Source organism: Myotis lucifugus, unplaced genomic scaffold, assembly GCF_000147115.1.
Source record: "Myotis lucifugus unplaced genomic scaffold, Myoluc2.0 scaffold_164, whole genome shotgun sequence".
NCBI lineage: Eukaryota > Metazoa > Chordata > Mammalia > Chiroptera > Vespertilionidae > Myotis > Myotis lucifugus.
Window position 1 is genome coordinate 3,003,162 of NW_005871212.1, and position 22,044 is coordinate 3,025,205.

A 22,044-nucleotide genomic window follows, 5' to 3' on the forward strand; every position below is an offset into this window, starting at 1 on the left:
TCTAACTCTCTAGCCCTCTGGCTTCCTCTCTGTAAAAAATCAATAAAATATATTTTTTTAAAAAATAGAAGAAAAAAAAGAATCAAGCAATGCACAAATAAGTGGAACAACAAAGTTGATGCTTCTCCCTCTCTAAAATCAATTAAAAAATATCAAATTTTAAAAATCAGTGTTTTTTAAAAAAAATATATTTTATTGATTTTTTACAGAGAGGAAGGGAGAGGGATAGAGAGTTAGAAACATCGATGAGAGAGAAACATCGATCAGCTGCCTCCTGCACACCTCCCACTGGGGATGTGCCTGCAACCAAGGTACATGCCATTGACAGGGATCGAACCTGGAACCTTTCAGTCCGCAGGCCGACGCTCTATCCACTGAGCCAAATCGGTTAGGGCAAAAAAAAAAAAAAAAAATCAATGTTTTGATAAGCTTCTAATCTAAAGTCACAATCTAATAGAATGTTTTAGAATACAAACAACCATTAGGAAGGGGAGTCCCCGTACAATGGAACCGCATTTTACGGGGTAAGAATAATTTCGGGGGGGAAAGGGGGGGGAATGCTGAGGATTCCAACGGCACCTCCTGGGAGACCATCGCGTTCCAGCCCGTACCCAGCCGGCTCCCTCTCCTTCCTGCAGCCATTACTGGAGGATTTTATCTATGGGATGAGTGCCGAGAGCCTGGCTCCTCCCCGAGACCGTCACTCCGTCACAGGAGATGGGATGCTCCCCGCTGTCCCCTCAGCACCGGGCACACAGCGGACCGGCAACAAACGCGGGAAGGTTGCTGGGGTCAGAATTCTAGGGAACAATCCCGCCGGAACCAGCAGCGGAAACAGGCTGGACCCCGAGGCTACGGAGCAGAGACCCGAGGAGCGGGACGTTTCCTTCGGGCCGACGCCGGCCCGGCCAGGCCTTGGAGGCGAGCCCAACCCGGCCCGAGAGAGGCCCGACCGGACCCACCCGGGAGAGCACGTGGCCGGCCGGCCGCCGAAAACCCACGCGACAGGGAGAGGCCCGGGACGGCCTCGGGGCAGCCGCGGGTTCTCCGCCCGCGGGCCGAGCGCCGGCCGAGGCGCCTAGAGCCGCCGCGCCCTCCACCTCGGGCGAGGGCGGCGCCCCGCGGGAAAAGGGCCGAACGGGCGGCGGGCGCGCTCACCCCGTGCTTGGCCTGCAGCTCCGCCAGCCTCTGCTTCCGCAGAGCCTCCAGCTCCTCCTCCGCCATGGTGCGGCCGACGGGCAGAGCAGCCAAGCACCCCGCTCCGGCCCACTCGGCGTTACTCCCTCAGCGGCGGGGCGAACGCGGCCCTACCCACTGCGCAGGCGCCCGTGACTCCCAGGCATCACCAATCCAGCCCGGAGCCGCGCCGCCCGACGCAGCCAGGGCGCCTGGCGAGGCCCGATTCCGCGATCGCAGGGGGTGGGCGTGGGGCGGGGCAGTGGGCAGAACCCGAGCACCTCGCCTTCTCTTGCTGGGCCCCACCTCCCCTCCCGGGTGACGCTATGCACTCGCGGGCGTCACGTGGCTAGGGCTTGTCTGCGAGTGAGAGAACATAGCAATCTAAACACAGCAAGTAAAATAACAGGCAAAATTTGTTTGTGGCCTATTGCGTGCTAAGTGGAAGGGTTAAAGAGAATAAAACGGGGCAGAGAAAGACTTACTGTGCTTAGCAGATACCTTGCAGAAAGCTTGCAGCCTTAAGCACAGCATAGCTCAGATAACCAGAAGACACCTGGCCTGGGAGAAAGCAAGGACAGACCAGACCCTTACGTCAGCAGCCAGCCAAAGTTAATAAAAACCTATCTCTCCCTCCTCTCTTCGCTGATGCTTTTCTCGGTCTCAGCCCACCTGCACCCATGTGGTCGGAATAAAATCTTTTTTGATACATTATGGCCTCATGTCATAGGTGCGCAACCCCGGCCCACTCCAAACCTTTCACTCTGCTCGTGTTATCTCCATTTATAGATGAAGATGCCGGGCCTTAGAAAGGCTAAGTGGGGTGGTGAAAATGTTCTAAAACTGGACTGTGGTGAGGGTTGCACAACTCTTAAATTTGCTAAAAGACATTAAATTGTACATTTAAGGGGGCGCCAAAGGCGTAGATAGAAAAGACTCTCTGGTCACCCGGCCATTAAGAAGCCAAGTTAAAGCAAACTTGGAGGGTGAGACTTGGAAACATAGGCCTTCCCTCCCAGGTTGGCGTGGGGGACTCTGGGTGTGATATAAACTTCTGGACACCCACTTCCCCACCAGGGCCTGTCCGAGGCTGTTGGGGTGGGCAGCTGGGGCTGAGTGAACTCCATTGCGGAGGGTTGAGGAGGAGGTTGCATCTTTGAAGTGGGGATATTGGTGTGTGTGGAGTAACCTATTACTCGTGCAGGTTATACACCTGTTTTTTCATTATGGCAAATATATAAAATATACCTTTTAAACTATTTTTAATGTACAGTTCAGTAGTGTTAAGTACATTTACATAAACTCTTTTCATCTAGTAAAACTGAAACTCTATACCAGGGGTGGGCAACCCCTGGCACGCATGCCAAACATGGCACGCCAGTAACTTTGGCTGGCACGCAAAACCCTCTCTTATAATCTTCCATTTACAATTTTTTTCTTAATATCAACTTTTTTATTTTTCAGATAAATTCAGTGTAGGTGCATCTTAGATAAATAAATAATTTTACATAACAAGTTATCTTAAAGACCATAGACATGGATTGACAAGAGAGGGGAAAAGCAATTTCAATAGTGTCGAAAACAAACTATTGAGGACTTGGAATGCCATTCCAGAAAATTTTTTCTGTTTAAAAAACTTTGCAACAGCGTTACTCTCCATGTGTTCATCCACACACGCTTGTGAATCTTTGTTCTCAGTGATGAATTTTGTTAAGTCTCTTAATAGGAGTAGCCTGACGGATGAAAGTAGTAGCTCATGCATATCTCTGAAGGTCACGAAATATAAACCTGATGTAAAATCTCTGTCATCAGTGACGCAGCAGCAATAGTCCCACTGATAATATCAAACGGAGTCATAAAGTTTTCTGTTGGACTCTCAGTGTACATGTATACATTAAAAAATAAATGTATTGCCCTAACTGGTTTGGCTCAGTGGATAGAGCATCGGCCTGCGGACTGAAAGATCCCAGGTTCAATTCCAGTCAAGGGCATGTACCTTGGTTGTGGCACATCCCCAGTAGGGGGTGTGCAGGAAGCAGCTGATCAATGTTTCTCTCTCATCGATGTTTCCAACTCTCTATCCCTCTCCCTTCCTCTCTGTAAAAAATCAATAAAATATATTTTTAAAAATGTATTTTTCATCATCATATACTGTGTTTTTGTCACTAGAATGAATTTTATTATTTCTTCAAGGTTCTTCACATACGTACACCTTAAAAGATATCAAGTAGGCGTAACATGTTCTCAAAAAATTAGGGTTGGCACGCAGAATTTTGAGTCAGAGATTTTGCTGGTTTTGGCACGCACTCACAAAAAGGTTGCCCACCCCTGATCTATACCCATTAAATAACTCCTCAAGCTCCTCTCCCCCAGCCCTTAATAACCATCATTCTGTTCTCTGTCCCTTATGATTTTGGCTAACTACTTTACATAAATGGAATCATAGAATATTTGTCCTTTTGTGATTGGCTTATTTCACTTAGCATGCTGTCCTCAAGACCAGTTCATGGTGTAGCATGTGTTGGAATGTTCTTCCTATTTAAAGCTGAAAAGTATTTCATTGTACGTATACTAGAGGCCTGGTGCGTGAGATTTGTGCACTAGGGGGTGTCCCTCAGCCCGGCCTGCACCCTCTTACAGTCCTGGAGCCCTTGGGGGATGTCCGACTGACAGCTCCCAAGGAGCTGGGCCTAAACTGTCAGTCACACATCCTTAGCACTGCTGTGGAGGCGGGAGAGGCTTCAGCCACTGCTGCTGCCCTCACCAGCCTGAGCCCGACTTCTGGGCTTCTGGCTGAGCAGTGCTCCCCCCTGTGGAAGCGCACTGACCACCAGGGGGCAGCTCCTGCGTTGAGCGTCTGCCCTCTGGTGGTCAGTGCGTGTCATAGTGACTGGTTGTCCCCCTGTTTGGTGGATTTGCATATTAGCCTTTTATTATATAGGATACTACATTTTGTTTATTCATTAATCCATCAATGGACACTCACTTTTTGGCTATTGTTAATAATGTTGCCATGAACATTTAGAATAATATCTCTTTCAATTCTTGGGGATAGAGACTTCATGTGCTTTGAATTTGACTTTTTTTAAAAAAATATATTTTTATTGATTTCAGGGAGGGAGAGGGAGAGGGAGAGATACAAACATCAGTGATGAGAATCATTGATCAGCTGCCTCCTGTATGGCCCACACTGGGGATCGAGCCCACAACCTGGGCATGTGACCTTGACCAGAATCGAACCCAAGACCCCGAGCCAAACCAGCTAGGGCTATTTCTACCTCTTTTTATACTTTGTTATTTTCTTTAGGTTCCTTCAGATGGATGTTCTATTTGTTTCTTTTTATTCCATCTTGTTGCTTTTTTATATTAAATATATTCTTCACTCTGATCTAGACTCATAAATAAATGTGGGTTTTTTGTTTTTTAAGAATTTTATTTTTTTTTAGGTATAATTGACATGCATCAGTCTTAGGTGTACAATGTAATAATTCAATATTTGTATATATTGCAAAATGATTGGCACAGTAAGTCAACATCAACACAGTTACAGAATCTGTTTCTTGTGATGAGAACTTTTAAGGTTGACTCTCAGCAACTTTCACAAAACATTTATGATTATAATATACTTCCAGTTGTCTTTCACTGAAGTTAGTGTTTTCTCATATTACAGGAACCATTGAGTAAGCCTCTATCTGATTTATGTCCAGGCCATGATTTTGGAAAGTTGATAGAATGGTGATGAGTTCTGTGATGAAGCAGTGTAACATTATCCAATAAAAATATATTTAATCAATAAAAATAGATTTAAACTTTTATTGATTTCAGAGAGGAAGGGGGAGGGAGAGAGATAGAAACATCAACAATGAGAGAGATTCATGGATCAGCTGCCTCCACAACCCCTACTGGGGATCAAGCCCCCAACCTGGGCATGTGCCCTTGACCTGAATCGAACCCAGGACCCTTCAGTCCACAGGCTGACGCTCTATCCACTGAGCCAAACCAGCTAGGGCTATGATAAAAATTTTAAAAATAAACCAATACTGTGTCTGAAAGGGTTACAGAAGCTCTTGTTGACTGTCTTAGATTTCTTTGAGGCTGACCCTCAAAGCACCACCTTTCAAAGGCCACCTGCCTGGCTTCATCAGGTGGCACATCTAGCTTAAGTGCTTACTGAACAGGGAGGAAAAGGGCCCAGAGAAGCATGAGACTGTAATGCTGCCACCATTACTGGGCATGGCCAGATTACTCAGAAATTTAGACAAAGGGCCCTTGTAACAAGGTCCTAAAGCATGTATTCCGCACCGAAGGCCTTTCCTAAGCATTTTCTTGGCTCACTGGCTCTGCACACACTGGGACTCTTCTGAGAACTAAGACCCTTTTCTGTGGAGTACAGCTGGTGGCACAAGGGTGGAAGGTGGACAGGTGTGCACGTGACTGAAGGCAGAAGCCATTGTCTGAGAGGCAGGGGTTTCTTCCCTTCAACCACCAAGACAGAACTCGGTGCTAGTGCAGTGGAGTGGAGTGGAGCCGATGCCTTGCACATCCCCGTGCTTCAAACCTGCAAAGAGCACAGCCAGGGCTCTGGCAGAACGGAGCCATCTAGAAGTTGGATTCCAACTCACTAGGCCCCAAGCACAAAGTAACACAGAACAGATGCCAGCAGTCCCTCCACATAGAGATTGTTGAACACACCTTAGGCTCAAATTCCCATACCTCCTCCACCTCAGCTGAGCTTTATGTCTGACACAATTTCCATTAAAATCAGCCATCTTATAAACTGTTAATTTTAGATGCTAAAAGTCAACAGTACAGGACAAAAATGGGGCCTTAACTGAGCATCTCACTTGTAGAGAAAACACTCTCTGGGTACCATTTTGCCCACAAAGGGAACACTTGGCTGGGCTCCAACCTCCCTGTGGGGTGAGCAGTGGAATTCCTTGCCACTTCTCAGCCAAGCAGGGACAACCAGAGGATTATCTTCTGCACCAAAGCATGCAAGCCTACAAGTCTGCTGCTGCTACTCAGCACAGCAGGGATGCAGACAAGCCCAGAGATGCTAAAATAACTGGGAATAACTGGTTTAATCAACAAAAAAGGAAGCTCAACTTGAAAATTAGATTTGTAATCTTGTCACAGATTAAATTATTCAATCAGTTGATCAAACAGTAATCCTAAAATACAATCAGTAGGATGCAACCGAGCATCTGGGCTGCCTTATAAGAACACCCTAATCCCCTGCCCAGCCCTCAGGATCCCCTAAGGAAAAAAAGGCCCTGCACCCATCCCTTATACAGACTGATACATGGAGACTGCAGATTTATCACAAGTTGCCAAGAGCACTTTATTTTTTCTTTTCAACATCCTGTTCTGCAGCTTCTTTGGCTCTTTTTGCCCGGATGCCAAAGAGCCGGGCATTGGCACGGGCCATGCGAAGACTGGCAAAAGCCTTGAAGTTCTTCTCCTCCTCTGTGATGACCCTGGCTTTCTCCTTCTTGTAGACCTAGAAGGAGCACAGGAGGTCAAACTCTTGCCTACAGTAAGGCCTGTGACAAGGCTCAGAACCCAAATGTTATTAGAACCTGGAGAGATCTTAGAGGGAGGCCACCAAGGAAGATATCCTCTGGACTTAGAAAAGGACCCAAACTCAGAGTAGAGGCAGAAGCAACCTCCTTAGACACGAAGGCTGGGTAGGGTGCTGTGCTTGGACACAAAGATCTGAGTGAAGGAAGCCTTGGGCCCATCTCCTCTTTTCCAGAGGAACCTTAAGGGGCCAGTCACTTGATGGGCAGTTTACAAAATCACCAAATGCACCATGAGCTTTCCAAACAGCGAGGGAAAATGAACCCTCAACATGGAAGGATGAAAAGTGTGGGTCTCCAAAGTTTCCTCAAAGAGAAGACAAGGCCCTCCCCCTCCTCAAGGAGTCCATCTGTTAACAATATAGGATGCTCAAGGAGGTGGATGAGAAATTGGGGAATATCTGTAATACTGTCAACGATAAAAAGGGGGGAAAAAAGAATGCAAGATGCTCTTGCCACCTTTCACTCCCTTAAGCCAATCCCCACCCCAAGAAACATTCACTTACATTCCGTATGGGCATGACTGGTCCGGTCAGCTGGGTGGCCAATTTGAGTTCTTCAGCCTGTTTATGAGAAGTGAGAATCAATTGGGCTCAGCTCATTTCTCTAAGGGCTCCAAGCCAGCCCTAGACCTCTCCCTGGGTGACTATGCCAAGTAATGGCACGTCACTGAATTCCTGACCTGACAGATACAGGCACATACAAGAGCACCTATGTCTGTACCAGAGATGCAGGCAGAGCAAACTGTCAACTAGAGCATAAAGCAACTCCCCAACACAACTTCCCTGGAAGCCCATTTGGATGGACACTTAACTTTTTTCTAGAATCCTGACCAGATAGCTCACTTGGTTAGTGTCCTTCCCGACACACCAGGTTTGCAGGTTAAATAGTCAGTCAGGGAACATACAAGAATCAACTAATGGCCCTCGTTGATGTGGCTCAGTGGTAAAAGCATTGGCCCAAGCAGGTTTGATGCTGGCCCTGTTGGTCAGGAGCATGTGGGAGGCAACCAATCCATGTGTCTCTGGCACATCGATGCCTTTTCTTCCCCCTCCCTCCCTCTCTCTAAAAAACAAAAAATTGGAAAAAAACCAAAAACATCTTTCTGTAGAAACATTTGTGCTATTTATAAAGCACTTCATAGCAAAACATTTCCAATGTAAAAAAGCCTCCCAATCAGCTCTTGCTATTACCACTAAACAAAGAAAACCTCGTTTTGAGGAACATGAGTGAATCTGGCAGTTCTGATGGGTTAATTTGGGAATTCTTAGATCTTCTCATTAGCAATTCTTTACCACCCAAACATGAAGGCCAAGTTTTGGGGGACAAAAGGGATACAAGCAAATATCTTCCTTTTCACCATAGCTGGACCCAGGGACAGACACCACATACATCCTCTGCCGGTCTCTCAGAGACCCCCCTCAACCCTCACCGCCCCCCGGGGAGCCTGGGGGCTGTACTCACAGAACTGTCTCCCTTCTTGGGGGCCGACGGCTTCCTGGGGAAGAGGATGAGCTTGGAGCGGTACTCCTTCAGCCGCTGCACGTTGGCCTGCAGGGATTCGGTGGACTTGTTCCGCCGCCGCGGATCCACCGAGATCCCAATGGTCCGCGCCACCTTTTTGTGGATGCCGGCCACCTGCCCGCGGAGACAGACACAGATGAAGTCCCAAGAAGTCTCTCACCTCCCCACCCTAATGGAAGGGCTCAGTCGTCAGATGGAAAAGGGTTCAAGTGTACTTTCATCAAGGCAGTACAGCGATTCCGGAGAATGTCATCATGTGACTGTGAGCCCAGGCGGCAAACCTTATTCGTCTCTAATAATGCGTTTTTTTCGGATACTCACCCGCAACTCCTCCAAGCTGAAGCCCCTGCCGGCTCGCACTTTGGTGTGGTACCTCACGGTGGGGCATCTCACGATGGGTCGGATGGGTCCGGACGCGGGGCGCGGGGCGATGCGGCGCGCTTTGGCTTGCCGGGCCTTGCGTCTGGGCAGACAGAAGCCAGGCGGCAGTTACCCCACCCGAAGGCCGATCTTCCCACTCGGGCGTCTGCTATCCCGCACCACAGCGGGGACGCGGAAACGCAGACCACGCCGCCCACCTGCGACCACAAGTCGCCCTCAATCACATCATTACAACGTCGGCTCTAACGTGGAACTGCAGGAGCCGCGCGGTTAGCACATGGTTAAAGGGTACAAGTGCACTTGCACCCTAAGGGGTACAACGACACCGGACACTGTCGTCACTTGGCTGTGCGCTCCTCACCTGCGGATCTTCCGCGCCGGCTGGTTAAACCACGTGGCAACGCGCCGCTGCCAGTCCTTGTGGAAGTGGGGCTTTAGGATCATGCCATTTCGGCTGGGCGCCATGGCTGCTGCCTACGGGCCTACGGAGAAAAGCGAGTCAGGGCCCGAGCTCCGGGCGGACGGCGCGCCCACAGAACCGGGCTACAGCCCGACGCCGTCTGTGGCGTGGCCCTACGCCGATGACGGCGGATGGAGCCCGATGGCCACCGATGGCCTCCACCAGCACTGGCTTTACGCGTACCCACCTTCTCCGAAGGAGAACGGCCGGCGGAAAGGAAGTGGAGCCGCAAAGAACCCTGGAATGGCAGTGGGCCCGGCCAATCAGAAGCGATGACGCGTTCTAACCAATCACAGCCGGGAATGCGGAAGTGATGTCAGCACACTCCCAGTCGCCCTCGCGGCCCCTGGAGGGTCTGGGCGCATAACCTACGTCGGAAGACAGCGACGGCTGCGTGCGTTCTGCGAACTCCTGGCAGCACCGAGCCTTTCCAGCTTCCACCCTTACGGAACTCGCTACATTTCCCCAACACCTAAGGCGGTTGCTGTAAGCGGAGAAGCCACTATTTCACATGCATTTAATCGTACAACTTCCTCTGTTCCGCGGAAGGATCGGGTAACTTCTCTGAAATAGGGCAGCAGGTGGTGGCACCAGGAATCCACCTGGCCGACTGCCTCCTTCACAGAGACAAACATCATCAAAAACAGGAAGCCAGGCCTACGTCTGTATCCTGTGCCCTGCGCGTCTCCTGTTCTCCAGGAGAGGAATGGGAACTCAACACTCTACTGCTACCTATAGGCCTTGACATCCCAGTAACCCTCTTTCCCACCTCACCCCAATTACCAGTCTTCCTCCTAGCAAAACCTAATATTTTAAGAATATCATGACACAAAAAGGAGAAACTTAGAGGCCTGTGCCCTGCACTGAGTAAACAGGTTACTGATAAAGTTTTCTTCTCTATTGGGATATCCTCGGGTGTTAGAAAAATCAGGTTTGGGACTCACTGAGAAATTACAACGTTATGATCAGGAAGACAGAACATGTGTAACAGATGAGGCACAATCTATTCAGACAAATACAGAGCCTACATGGGAAGTTCAAACCCAGACTGTGCCATTTAATAGATACGTGTTCAATATGAATAAAGGCAATAGCCGTGTTTAAAATTTATCAGGCCCCTTTCAGTGAGCTCACCATGGACCAAGATACCTTGCTTTGTAATCTCAAATATTCCTATCTCCATCCAAGACTCATGCAGTCATCTGCCCTAACCCTCGCCTCCACCCGAGCGCAGGTGCGCCTGGTTATGAAGCTGTCAGGGTCACTGGATGGGGGCTAGAGGTCTGAAGTTGCAAACTGTTCAGAATACAGTATGGTTTAATAAGGTGAAGTTATCATTTGAGGACCTTAGTCTACTGCACATAACCACGTTAAACACATCCAATTTTTCTTTATTAATTTTTAAATATTTTTTTTATTGATTTCAGAGAGGAAGGGAGAGGGAGAGAGACAGAACATCAATGATGGGAATCATTCATTGGCTGCCTCCTGCATGCCTCCAACTGGGGATCAAGCCCACAACCCCAGCATGTGCCCTGACCCGGGAATTTAACTGTGACTTCCTGTTTCATAGGGCAAGCACTGAGCTACACCAGCCGGGCTAGAATCCAATTTTCCACACTTGAATACTCGAAAAGTATGCAAAATCGAGCCAAAGAAAGTTCTGATAGGAAAGTTCTGCTGAAAACATGCTCAGCTTTCCCATTGGGAAAGGTTAAAGAAGTGAACTGTCATGCAGGAATCCTTCTGATACAAAGACTTAGCTGGCTCAAGGGTTTTACCTTTAACTGGAGTGACAGCCCATCCCTTGGCACAGCCTGTGGACAAAAAAGGGCTAATGCCCCTGGAAGCAGCATTCAACTAAGGCAGTGGTTCTCAACCTTCCTAATGCTGCTACCCTTTAATACAGTTCCTCATGTTGTGGTGACCCCCAACCATAAAATTATTTTCGTTGCTACTTCATAACTGTAATTTTGCTACTGTTATGAATCGTCATGTAAATATCTGATATGCAGGATGTATTTTCATTGTTACAAATTGAACATAATTAAAGCATAGTGATTAATCACAAAAACAATATGTAATTATATATGTGTTTTCCGATGGTCTTAGGCGACCCCTGTGAAAGGGTCGTTCGACCCCCAAAGGGGTCGAGATCCACAGGTTGAGAACCGCTGAACTAAGGGGGCCAAAGATTCCTGGTATGACACCCTTGGAGGTGTCAGAGTATACTCTGCACACCCACTATTTCCTTGCAAGACTGATCCCCAGTTACTCATGGCAGTGCCTGCTCATTGCATACCTGCACCTGACTGGCCTCCTCCATCTGGTGCTTTGAGGGTCAGCCTCAAAGAAATCTAATCTAAGACAGTCAACAAGAGCTTCTGTAACCCTTTCAGACACAGTCTTGGTTTATTTTTAAAATTTGTATCATAGCCCTAGCTGGTTTGGCTCAGTGGATAGAGCGTCAGCCTGTGGACTGAAGGGTCCTGGGTTCGATTCCGGCCAAGGGCACATGCCCAGGTTGGGGGCTTGATCCCCAGTAGGGGGTGTGGAGGCAGCTGATCCATGAATCTCTCTCATTGTTGATGTTTCTATCTCTCTCTCTCCCTCCCCCTTCCTCTCTGAAATCAATAAAAGTTTAAATATATTTTTATTGATTAAATATATTTGTATTGTATAATGTTACACTGCTTCATCACAGAACTCATCATCATCCATTCTATCAACTTTCCAAAATCATGGCCTGCACATAAATCAGGCATGTGTTTAGCATAGAGGCTAACTCAAAGGTTCCTGTAATATGAGAAAACACTAACTTCAGTGAAAGACAACTGGAAGTATATTATCATAATCATAAATGTTTTGTTTGAAAGTAGCTGAGAGTCAACCTTAAAAGTTCTCATCACAAGAGAAAAGATTCTATAACTGTGTTGATGTTGACTTACTGTGCCAATCATTTTGCAATATATACAAATATTGAATCATTACATTGTACACCTAAGACTGATGTAGGTCAATTGCACCTCAAAAAAAATAAAATTCTTAAAAAACAAAAAACCACATTTATTTATGAGTCTAGATCAGAGTGAAGAATAATTTGTATTGATTTAAGAACTACAAGTTATTATTTTTCTTATTGATTTTCTGAGGCTCTAATTGTGTATGTTTATTTAGGGAACATGTGTTTATCTCAATGAGGAGATAAACACATGCCTAACTTAGACAAAAAGAGTTCCAGAATTAGGAGATAAACACATGCCTAACTTAGAGTTCCAGAAGTTATAATCAGGCCAGGATATACTGCCTCTGCTGGGCAGAGGGCAGAGGGTCAGGGTTTCATTCCCAGCATCAAGCACACAGGTTGCCTGGTTTGGTTTGACTGCTCTAGGGACCATGTACTGTTGAAGCCTCTTCACCTTTAGGATCCTCTTTTTAATGAGAGAATCATTGAACCACTAGCCCAGCCGTGGGCAAACTACGGCCCTCGGGCCGGATCCGGCCCGTTTGAAATGAATAAAACTAAAAAAAAAAAAGACCGTACCCTTTTATGTAATGATGTTTACTTTGAATTTATATTAGTTCACACAAACACTCCATCCATGCTTTTGTTCCGGCCCTCCGGTCCAGTTTAAGAACCCATTGTGGCCCTCGAGTCAAAAAGTTTGCCCACCCCTGCACTAGCCCCTACATACCCCTCACCCAAGATTGAGCCAGAAACCCGGGCATGTGTCCTGACTGGGAATTGAACCAGGACCACCTGGTTCATAGGTCAACACTCAACCACTGAGCAACAAGGGCTGGGCTAGGACCCTCTTTAAAGGAGGTGTGAGCCCTGGCCGGTGCTCTCAGTGGTTAGAGTGTCATCCCACACAATGAAGGGTCTCAGGTTTGATTCCCAGTCAAGGGTACGTACCTGGGTTGCAGGTTTGAACCCCAGCCCTGGTTGGGACTCATTTGGAAGGTAACCAATTGATGTTTTTCTCTCTCTCCCTAACCCTCTTGCCCCACTTCCACTCTCTCTCAAAATCAATGGAAAAAAATATCCTGGGGTGAGAATTAACAAAAAAGAAATAAAATAAAAGGCGGTATGAACATCATCCGAGTGAGATAGCAGAGGTTTAATTCTTGGCACACTTCTCAATTGCCATTTCTCATGATAGGGAGGTAACATAATTTGACCAGAGGACCAGTCTTCGAACAACTATTTTTTTTATATATATATTTTATTGATTTTTTACAGAGAGGAAGGGAGAGAGATAGAGAGTTAGAAACATCGATGAGAGAGAAACATCGACCAGCTTCCTCCTGCACATCTCCCACTGGAGATGTGCCCGCAACCCAGGTACATGCCCTTGACCGGAATCGAACCTGGGACCCTTCAGTCCGCAGGCCGATGCTCTATCCACTGAGCCAAACCGGTTTTGGCTCTTCGAACAACTATTAATCATAGCACAAAGCACCCTCTGCCCTCTGGCCAAGGGGCCATGAACCCATTCATATCAGCAAGTGCTGGGAAGCCAGCTGCACCTGCCCCCTCCTAAAGCAAGGCAGCCCATTCATGCCATTTATATCCTATTTCTCACTAAGCATCTTCTTTGCTCAGCAAATGACTTTCCGAAGGATATACAGGCATAGGCCATTTTAATGGATAAAATACAAGGGATGAGCTTGTCCATATCCACCTTATAGGTAACAAAGAATACTGCCTTCAGGCAAAGATACCAGACTAATGCAGATCTTTGGAAATGAATTTGGGAAACGGGCAAAGGCAAGTGTCGCCCTAGCTGGTTTGACTCAGTGGATAGAGTGTTGGCCTGTGGACTGAAGGGTCCTGGGTTTGATTTTGGTCAAGGGCACATGCCTGGGTTGTGGGCTCGGTCCCCAGTGGGGGGCGTGCAAGAGGTAGCCAATCAATGATTCTCTCATCATTGATGTTTCTATCTTTCCCTTCTCTGAAATCAATAAAAAAATATGTATATTTAAAAAAACAAAAGTTAAAAAAAAAAAAAGCTTGTGTTCCCCCTCATTTGTAATCACACCTATATTTGCCCACCTATAGCTCAGCGGGCATTTCCTCGGCGCAGTGTGGAAACAGCAACAGAACAACCATCTGTCAGGAAGTACCCATAATTGGGGAAGTGATAAGAGTAGCAAGTAGGAGCGCCTGAGTGCATGTTGCACACCTCCAGGGAGACGGGAGCTGAGTGCCCTTGTCTGTCTTGCAGTGGTGAGGTGTCCTTGGCCCCTTATCCCAGATTCCTACAAAAGGGGCTCTTCAATTGCTGAAATCATAACTTGTAAACACACACTATCCTGTGTTCCAGGACAAACCCAACAGCCCCTCTGGGTTAGAGCTGACCACATGGTACAAAGTTGGGTTCTCTATCATGAAGTATCAACAGTCCTCAGGTATCCCCCACCAGACCAGTGAGGAGAGGTCCTTGTATGCATCAGTCAGCAAGGCAGTAGGTGGCAGTGTTTTAATCCTTTAGAGCCTGGTGCCTGTCCCCTATTCTGTACTCCCATTGAGTGCGGATGAGGACATTGGCTCAGAGTGTCCTTTCATCGCGGATCCTGTTAGCATGCTGACAAAGTCGCAGGAGCTGGAAGAGCCCCTGCACAAGCCCAGCATGAGCCTGACTGCCGGGTCATAAACCTGGGAGCTCCTCCATATGCACCTGTAACAAGCACTGACAATCCTCCCCAGGGGAAAAAAAAATCTACAAAAACAAAACGAAATCACCTCTGCAGTCTTTATTAATCACAGGTACAGAATCCAACAGATCTCATAAGGCCTTCAGCAGGGACCAGGATGGACGATGAGGTTCAACTCTCCAGTGAAAAGGAACTTGGGGGACAGCTAAGTAAAGAACCCTCCCTGGGTCCCCACGGGCACCATTAATGAGGTCCAGCTATTTGGGCTAAGACTGCTCCTCCCCTCGAAGTGGCGGCTGCTGAGGCGCCTCCTCCTCCCCAGTGTCTTGCTTCTCCCTCTCGGCGTCTCTCCAGCTCAAAGGCGCAATCATCTTCTTGGGCCCGTGAGGCGGGGGGCCGATGAGGGCCTCGATGTCCTCGTAGTTTATCACTTCCTTTTCCAGCAGGGCATTTGCCAGCTAAGAGAAACAAAGGATAGTGTGTTAACCTTGGAGGACAAGGACACAGACAAGAGCCTTTTGAGAGCAGAGCACTGAGAGGGGGCCTCTCACCCTCCCAGAAAGGGGTGTCTGTGAATAGGGTGCCCCCAGATAGGCCACTTTCCCAGGGAAGCAGCACACACAGGCAGCTTAAGCAAAGAATCACTCCCTGTTTCAATCTTGGAGATGATTTGCCAGCTGCAGCCTCATTAATTGTCTGCTTCCCTTCCAAATCTATGCTTATTTTGGGCAACCTTCGATTTCCTTTACCAAACAAGGTGTGGGTGTCTGTATGGGGGGAGGGGACTAAAATGCAGAACATCCTCGCTGGAACTTGAGAGGAATGCTGGCACTGAGGTATAAGTTGGGGGACTTCACAATTTGGGAAGGGGTGCCTCTGCCTCTCTAGATATGATCATGGAAAACATGCTGAACGAATCCTGAGGGTTCTGTGCCAGCACTCAATTACTGCTGCTCAGTCCCACTACAAGGAATGCTGCCACAGCCACCTGGACTGGCTTCTGTCATCCCCAAACTGGGTGACCACTTAATCTGTGTGGCTGCTCTAATATATTGCTAAGTTCTGCACCCCACCAATCATGTGAGTCCATCATGATCACAGCGCAAACCGAGGCAGGACATCCTCGGCCCATCACAGGGAGCCTGGGTCCTGCCCAGTGGCAGTGACAATGCACATGTGTGACACCAAGGACATTGTTAACAAGTATATAGCTCGGCCCTAGCCGGGTTGCTTGGTGGATAGAGCATTGGCCTGCAGACTGAAGGGTCACAGGTTCGATTCCGGTCAAGGGCACATGCCCAGGTTGCAGGCTCAATCCCCAGTAGGGGGCTTGCAGGAGACAGCCAATCAATGATTCTCTCTCTCATCATTGATGCTTCTCTCTCTCTCTCCCTTCCTCTCTGGAATCAATAAAAATATATTTAAAAAAAAACAACAACAAGTTTATGGCTCAGCAGATTGGGTAGGCCTGGCATTCTACAATACCACAACTCTGGGGGAAGCTGGTGCTGCTAGTAAGTGGCAACACTTGGAAAACCCAATAGGCACAACTGCCAAGCTGGCGGTGCCTCACATTAACGAAACAGCCTATCCACCAAGAGCTGCCCACAAGTATAGGGACACAGTAACTTCACCTCTGAAGTCAAGCGATGGCCCCAAACCCAACACCTAGTCTCATTGTGAGAACATCAGACCCATTTCCTAACACTGCCATGGCAGGCCATCAACAACAGAAAAGTGCGGAACTGTCCCAGCCAAGAGGAGCCCAAGGAGGCATGATGATTAAATGTAAATGTGGGGGTAGAGGAGGGTGCCCCTGCAGGAAAAGGACATTAGGGAAAGGCTAAGGAAATCTAGTTAATATATCAATACTGGCTCACTAGGTTCTGAAAAGTGCAACATATTAATGGAAGATGTGAATAACAGGAAAAACTGGGTGTGGGGTATAAGAAAACTCTACTACATTTGTGACTTTTCTGTAAATCTAATAAAACTATCCTAAACTTTACATTTTATTTTTAAAATTTCAGGAAAAGTTTGAGTTGGAAAAAGATTAAACAAAATTGACCAAACATTAATAATTGCTGACGCTGGGTAATGGACACATGACAGTTTATTATGTTCTTCTGTCTATTTTGAAAGAACTGGTTTGGCATGTTCATAATAAAATGCTAAAAAGTGGAAAATATTATATTTCAGCTGAGCTGGGTGGAACACATATTTGGTATGTTGTTTTCTAAATTTCTGTGTTCATTTGAGCCCTGGCCAGGTAGCTCAGTTGGATAGAGTATCATCCTGATACGCCAATGTTGTGGGTTAAATACCTGGTCAGGGCACATATAAGAATCAACCAATGAATGCATAAATAAATGGAACAACAAATCGATGTTTCTGTCTCTCTCTTCCCACACCTGTCTCTCTCTTAAAAAAAAAAAAAAAAAGTTCTGTGTTCATTTGAAATCTCTATATATAAAAGGCTAATATGCTAAGTGTCCAACTGTCTGGATAATGATGTCATGTAGCATCACCCGGCTTTCACTTCCTAGCGACTAGCCTCCTTGCAGTTTCTTCAGCCCAGGAACACGACTTGCTTTATAGCCAGGTGGAAACATTTCACACTGTAACCAAATGTCTGTGAAGCGTTTTCACGTGCCTCATCTCATTTGATCCTCACAGAAGTTCCGGAGTAGATAAGACAGGAGACTCGGTGGAATCCTATTTTCTTTTCATTAGCCAGAAAACGGAGATTTAGAAAGCTTAGAAACTTGACCCGAATGAAAAGAAGAAATGGTGGACTTTGAAAATGACTTCAGGTTTTCTCACTGTGCAGAATATAGTCAAACACTGCTGCAGTTAAATATTTTACCCTTTGTTCTCCCTGTGTGATCTACAATAATAATCTGCTTCATGTTGATATTTACTGCTGTGTTGCTGACAATTACCTGAAAGAAAAGTTGCTTCACTGGGCTGGGAAAAGTTTAGCTACATCAGAAAGCAGGCCTAATTAAGCAAGTTTATTCTGTATCTATAAATGGCTAAGTTGATTCATTTGGTTGACACTTCTATTATAGAGAAAGGGTGAATAGCGATATTAAAATATTTCTTCTAATTAATTTCCTTTCAATGTGCACGAATTCATGTATTGGGCCACTAGTATTCCATAAAAGAATGACCAGCTATGCCAGCACAGCGCAGTAACAGCACCCACACACACAACTTCTGAAGAGACAGACAGGTGCCTGGAGGTTAGAATGCACCAAGTCTCACCGCCTGGAGCTTGTCCAGATTGTCCTGCAGCACCTTCTCAGTGTGCCTGTAGGCCTTAGCCACCAACAGTTGAGCTTCCTGTGAATGAGAGAGGAGATCTGTAATGAGAAGAGCTGACCACTATTCTCAGCATCATCTATAGCATTGGTTCTCAACCTTGGCTGCACATTAGAATCACCTGGGAATCTTTTTAAAATCCTGATTTCTGGGCCTTGTCCTCCGGAAATTCTGTTTCTTTGTTATGGGTGGGGCCACAACATTAGTAACAAAGAAACAGAATTTCCGAAGGATGAGGCCCAGAAATCAGGATTTTAAAAAGATTCCCAGGTGATTCTAATGTGCAGCCAAGGTTGAGAACCACTGATCTATAGGCTGGTTCTGACACCAAAGTACACCACAGAACTGCAGGTTCAGAAACACAGCCTTTTGTCTATCGCAATGACCAGGAGAGGTCAGCTGCCAACAGTTTCTGGCCCCCATCCCAACCTTGGGAATGTCCTAGTTCAGGATGCCTGCCCACAGCAGCCATTCCCACCTGTAGATGCCCCCCCGCCCCTCCCTAGAGGCCAAGGACCCTGTGTCTGTCCTCCATGCCCGCAGCTGCCTCAAATGCTCATGCACCAGGCCAATTAGAGCTGCCCCAGGACAGGCTGGACACTGTCCTGGCCCAATCTCCTTTGGACAATGCAGCATGTCCCTGCTGGCCACAGGGATCATTGGCACTGGCTCTGTCATTTGATGCATTTATTTGATATTCTTCCCAGTTTCCCATCATCTACAGTTTCATCAGGAGCCACACAGGGGTCCTCATCCAAGAACACACACTACTAGGCAGTTCAGAGAAACAACAGAGGTCAGGAGGAAAGGCCCCAATGTGAAGGCTCAGGGACAGGGCACAGTGGGAGGCCTCCTCTGCATACAAAGACTTGCCCTCTACCACACTGTGGGGCTGAATGGAGCACAGGTGCAGCAGCAAGGCCTGTGGACTCACGTGATCCATCATCTGTTGGAGGCCCTGGCTGAAGGGGCGCCGACCAATGCCTGCAAGGCCCTCCTGAGCCTCAGGGAAGGAGATGGGCCCAATGCTCGGTGCCATCCCAAACTGCTTCACCATGGAGTAGGCAATACGAGTAACCTTCCTCAGGTCGTCCTGCGCTCCTGGAGAATAGGGCCAAGAAAAGGTTTCTTTCCTGGGAGTGCAGAGTCAGGGCATCCTGGGGACCCCACTGGCAAACACCTCGGCCAGACAGCAGATGCAGAGTCTCCAAGGGACAACTGTATCCTGTTACTATTCCTTAAGAGAGAGACCGGAAACTTTAAAAAATGCTCTTTTGTCCAAAAAATTATTCAGATCCTGGCCAGGTGGCTCAGTTGGTTAGAGTATCATCCCGATATGCCAAGGTTGCGGGATTAATCCCCAGTTGGGGAACATAAAAAATCAACCAATGAATGAAATGCAATGTATAGATTGTGCCCCGCAGCTGCCGAACCGCCCGTGCCCGTCAATCCGCCCGCCAGCCACCCGTTCGGAGCGTTAGCCTATAAGAGGCTGGCGGTGGGGCGGTGGGTGCGGAGGTGGGTGCAGACCCTGCGGCCGTTCCTCCCCCCCCCCTCCACCCCCGTCCCCCTCTCCCGGACCCCGCACTCCTTTCCCCATTCGGGCTCCGTCACCCTCCCGCCCCTCACACTCGGGAGTAGAATGCCCTGCCCAGAACAACCCAGCAGCACCTAGATGGCTTTGGTCACGGTCCAGCGATCGCATACCCCCAGCACCACCTCCAGCCCCTGCGCCTCGGACTGAAGAATCAAAATGAGTGTGGCACCAAAGACTAAACAAAGAGGGAGTTTTCAAGAAGGAAGTTGGATCAAGTTGTCTTGGAGAGGTCAACAGAGAGTGAGAGGAAGGGAGAGGCAGAGAGAGAAACATTGATGTGAGAGCGAAACATCTATCAGCAGCCACCTGCACATCCCCTACTTTGGCCCCGCAACCCTGGCATGTGCCCTGACCGAACCTGCAAACTTTTGGTGCATGGGACGATGCCCCAACCCACTGAGCACCACCGGCCAGGGCTCAAAGTGCAAACGTTTTTAATTTTGTTGAAATCCATTTTATAAATTTTTTCTCTTATGGTTAAAAAAAAAAAAGAAATGCAATGTATAAATAAGTAGAACAACAAATTAATGTCTCTCTCTCTGCCCGTCCCCCCCAAAAAAAAATAAAGTAAAAAACTACGTGGGTTGCATATTTGCATTTGCTTCACCAGCAATTCTTGTGCACAAGTTCAGGTGTACCCAGGGCACACTTGTCAACACTGAACCCCAATGCTGGGGATCAAGCAGGGGAAGTCTGCTGCCTGCTCTCTAGCCACCCCAGTGAAATAACAGCTTGAGAACAGTAAAGTTGCTTGAATTACCAATAATTAGCCAATTAAATGCATTTATAGTCTACATGTATGTAAAAGCTTTTGTAACAAATTATTTTAAAAGTCTTGCTTAGTTTCAAATCTCCTTTCACCATAGCTCATCTTTAAAAAACACTTAATGAACCCAGCCGGCGTGGCTCATTGGTTGAGTGTCAACCTATGAACCAAGGGGTCATGGTTCGATTCCCAGTCAGGGCACATGCCTAGGTTGTGGGCTCAATCCCCAGTGTGGGGTGTGCAGGATGCAGCCGATCAATGGTTCTCTCTCATCATTGATGTTTTTCTCTCTCCCTTCCTCTCTGAAATAAAAAAAAAAATATTTTTAAAAAATTGTTTTAAACAAAAACACACTTAATGAGATTTAAAGGATAGTTGCAACCTACTATTCAAATCCTTTCATCACATATACTTCCCCTATCCGCCCCCCATGCAGAGGGATAATGGGTGTAAAAGCACTGTAAGAACTCCAGACCCTGCAGGGCCAACTCCTCACCAGTAGTGACCTTATTGAAGGAGATGGCCTCCGACACGCGACCACCGAGGGCCATGCACATCCTCTCAAACAGCTGCTCCTTGGTGAAGAGGTGCTGATCTCTTGGGAGCATCTGAGCAAAGCCCAGTGCAGCGTTTGTCCGAGGTGCAATGGAGACCTGCAGAACGTCAGGTGGCCTGAGTTAGCAGGCAGGATGTGGGCTTTAAATATGAAGGTGAGAAATACGAGATCTTTAATCAGAGGGTTTCAAAGCTGTTAAGCAAATCTGCACTATCCCCATTTTTATAAAAAGCTAGTATCATTAAAGAGAATGACTCACACATTGTGGGTGTGTCTCCTTGTACATTACTAGGTATATATGAAGTAAAGGACCGCCAAGACAGGAGCTCTTAGGTGAAGCAACCAGGAAGTGCAGGGACCAAGGCCACCAAGGAACCCCCCACCCCCACCCCTGCACCATGGCCCTCTGACCATGAGGTTATGTGGGGGACAAGGAAAGTAACCTTGCCTTAGCCTCCTCACTGGCCAACACCAGGTGTGTGTACAGCTCCAGCAGGACAAGGCCTGCTCCTGAGCAACAAGGAGAGACTTGGGTTGCAGGTGTCATTTCTGAGGGTTACGGCAGCAAGAAAACCACCTCACAGTAGCCGGAAAATTGAAAGGGGAAACTTAAAATCCAACACTAAATTAAACTACAATTAAAAAGGCTGGAAATTACAACCAAACAGCAATGAGAACTTATCTTTCCCTAGCGAAGTATGAGCTCTCGAGGGAGTTTTTCTCATTATGACTAGTTTATGTCTTTCAGCAATCTACTAAAGCAAAGATTCTGAGAAGAGTTCATTTTAGTGATATTTGCATCATTGTGAATCTTTCTGCATTAATATTTATTTTGTTGATATATATATATATATTTTTAAGTTTTTATAAGAATTTATTTGAGCCAAAATGACAACAATGCTGGGAAGCAAGATCTCAAATGCTCCCTATTTTGTTGATATTGCATTAAAATATTTATGAGATAAAACATCAAAGGTGAGAGAGAATCACTGATTGGCTGCCTCCTGCATGCCCCACACTGGG

The 22,044-nt window shown here is 47.2% G+C and overlaps 3 protein-coding genes and 1 non-coding gene across 9 annotated transcripts in view; all 4 read right to left on the bottom strand.

Annotated features, from left to right (window-relative positions):
• PDCD5 (programmed cell death 5) overlaps window positions 1-1,386 on the bottom strand; it is a 17,461-nt gene extending 16,075 nt beyond the window's left edge. Inside the window, exon 1 of one of the 4 annotated variants that reach the window (XM_014461987.2) lies at window positions 1,159-1,386. In XM_014461987.2, coding sequence (XP_014317473.1) covers window positions 1,159-1,224 — 66 coding nt within the window. In that variant the 5' untranslated portion in view covers window positions 1,225-1,386. The remainder of the gene's footprint in view (window positions 1-1,158) is intronic. The other 3 variants (XM_014461988.2, XM_014461989.2, XM_006095991.3) reach the window with 3 other exon arrangements.
• Window positions 1,387-6,492: 5,106 nt separating this feature from the next.
• RPL13 (ribosomal protein L13) lies at window positions 6,493-9,434 on the bottom strand. Of its 2 annotated transcripts, none has more exons than XM_006095993.3 (6): window positions 9,308-9,434; window positions 9,022-9,142; window positions 8,601-8,742; window positions 8,220-8,393; window positions 7,262-7,318; window positions 6,493-6,676 (listed from the first exon to the last, which is right to left on the bottom strand). In XM_006095993.3, exons 2-6 carry the CDS (start codon window positions 9,123-9,125, stop codon window positions 6,518-6,520), a joined length of 636 nt encoding a protein of 211 aa, XP_006096055.1. In that variant the 5' UTR covers window positions 9,126-9,142; window positions 9,308-9,434; the 3' UTR covers window positions 6,493-6,517. The 2 variants fall into 2 exon arrangements, with proteins under 2 accessions (XP_006096055.1, XP_006096056.1); XM_006095994.3 differs by having other exon boundaries at window positions 9,304-9,322.
• On the bottom strand, window positions 8,451-8,534 carry LOC111827441. Its single transcript, XR_002831021.1, has one exon. It is a non-coding gene; the product is annotated as a small nucleolar RNA MBII-202 (small nucleolar RNA).
• Window positions 9,435-14,862: 5,428 nt separating the features above from the next.
• Window positions 14,863-21,838, bottom strand: LOC102422299 (paraplegin-like). Of its 2 annotated transcripts, XM_014461990.2 has the most exons (4): window positions 20,962-21,824; window positions 19,037-19,203; window positions 18,046-18,123; window positions 14,863-15,236 (listed from the first exon to the last, which is right to left on the bottom strand). In XM_014461990.2, exons 1-4 carry the CDS (start codon window positions 21,071-21,073, stop codon window positions 15,045-15,047), a joined length of 549 nt encoding a protein of 182 aa, XP_014317476.1. In that variant the 5' UTR covers window positions 21,074-21,824; the 3' UTR covers window positions 14,863-15,044. The 2 variants fall into 2 exon arrangements, with proteins under 2 accessions (XP_014317476.1, XP_014317477.1); XM_014461991.2 differs by lacking the exon at window positions 18,046-18,123 and having other exon boundaries at window positions 20,962-21,838.
• Between the last annotated feature and the right edge of the window lie 206 nt (window positions 21,839-22,044).

Bases quoted from the DNA above. Each gene is read 5' to 3' on its own strand.
- RPL13 (XM_006095993.3), bottom strand. From the start codon at position 9,125: ATGGCGCCCAGCCGAAATGGCATGATCCTAAAGCCCCACTTCCACAAG. The intron at 8,394-8,600 runs GTGAGTATCCGA...CTCCGCGGGCAG, and splicing joins TCAGCTTGGAGGAGTTGCGG to GTGGCCGGCATCCACAAAAA. The intron at 6,677-7,261 runs GTAAGTGAATGT...TGCTCCTTCTAG, and splicing joins CAGTCATGCCCATACGGAAT to GTCTACAAGAAGGAGAAAGC.
- LOC102422299 (XM_014461990.2), bottom strand. From the start codon at position 21,073: ATGCTCCCAAGAGATCAGCACCTCTTCACCAAGGAGCAGCTGTTTGAG. The intron at 19,204-20,961 runs GTGAGGAGTTGG...CCTATTCTCCAG, and splicing joins CTTCAATAAGGTCACTACTG to GAGCGCAGGACGACCTGAGG. The intron at 18,124-19,036 runs GTGAGTCCACAG...TCTCATTCACAG, and splicing joins TCCAACAGATGATGGATCAC to GAAGCTCAACTGTTGGTGGC.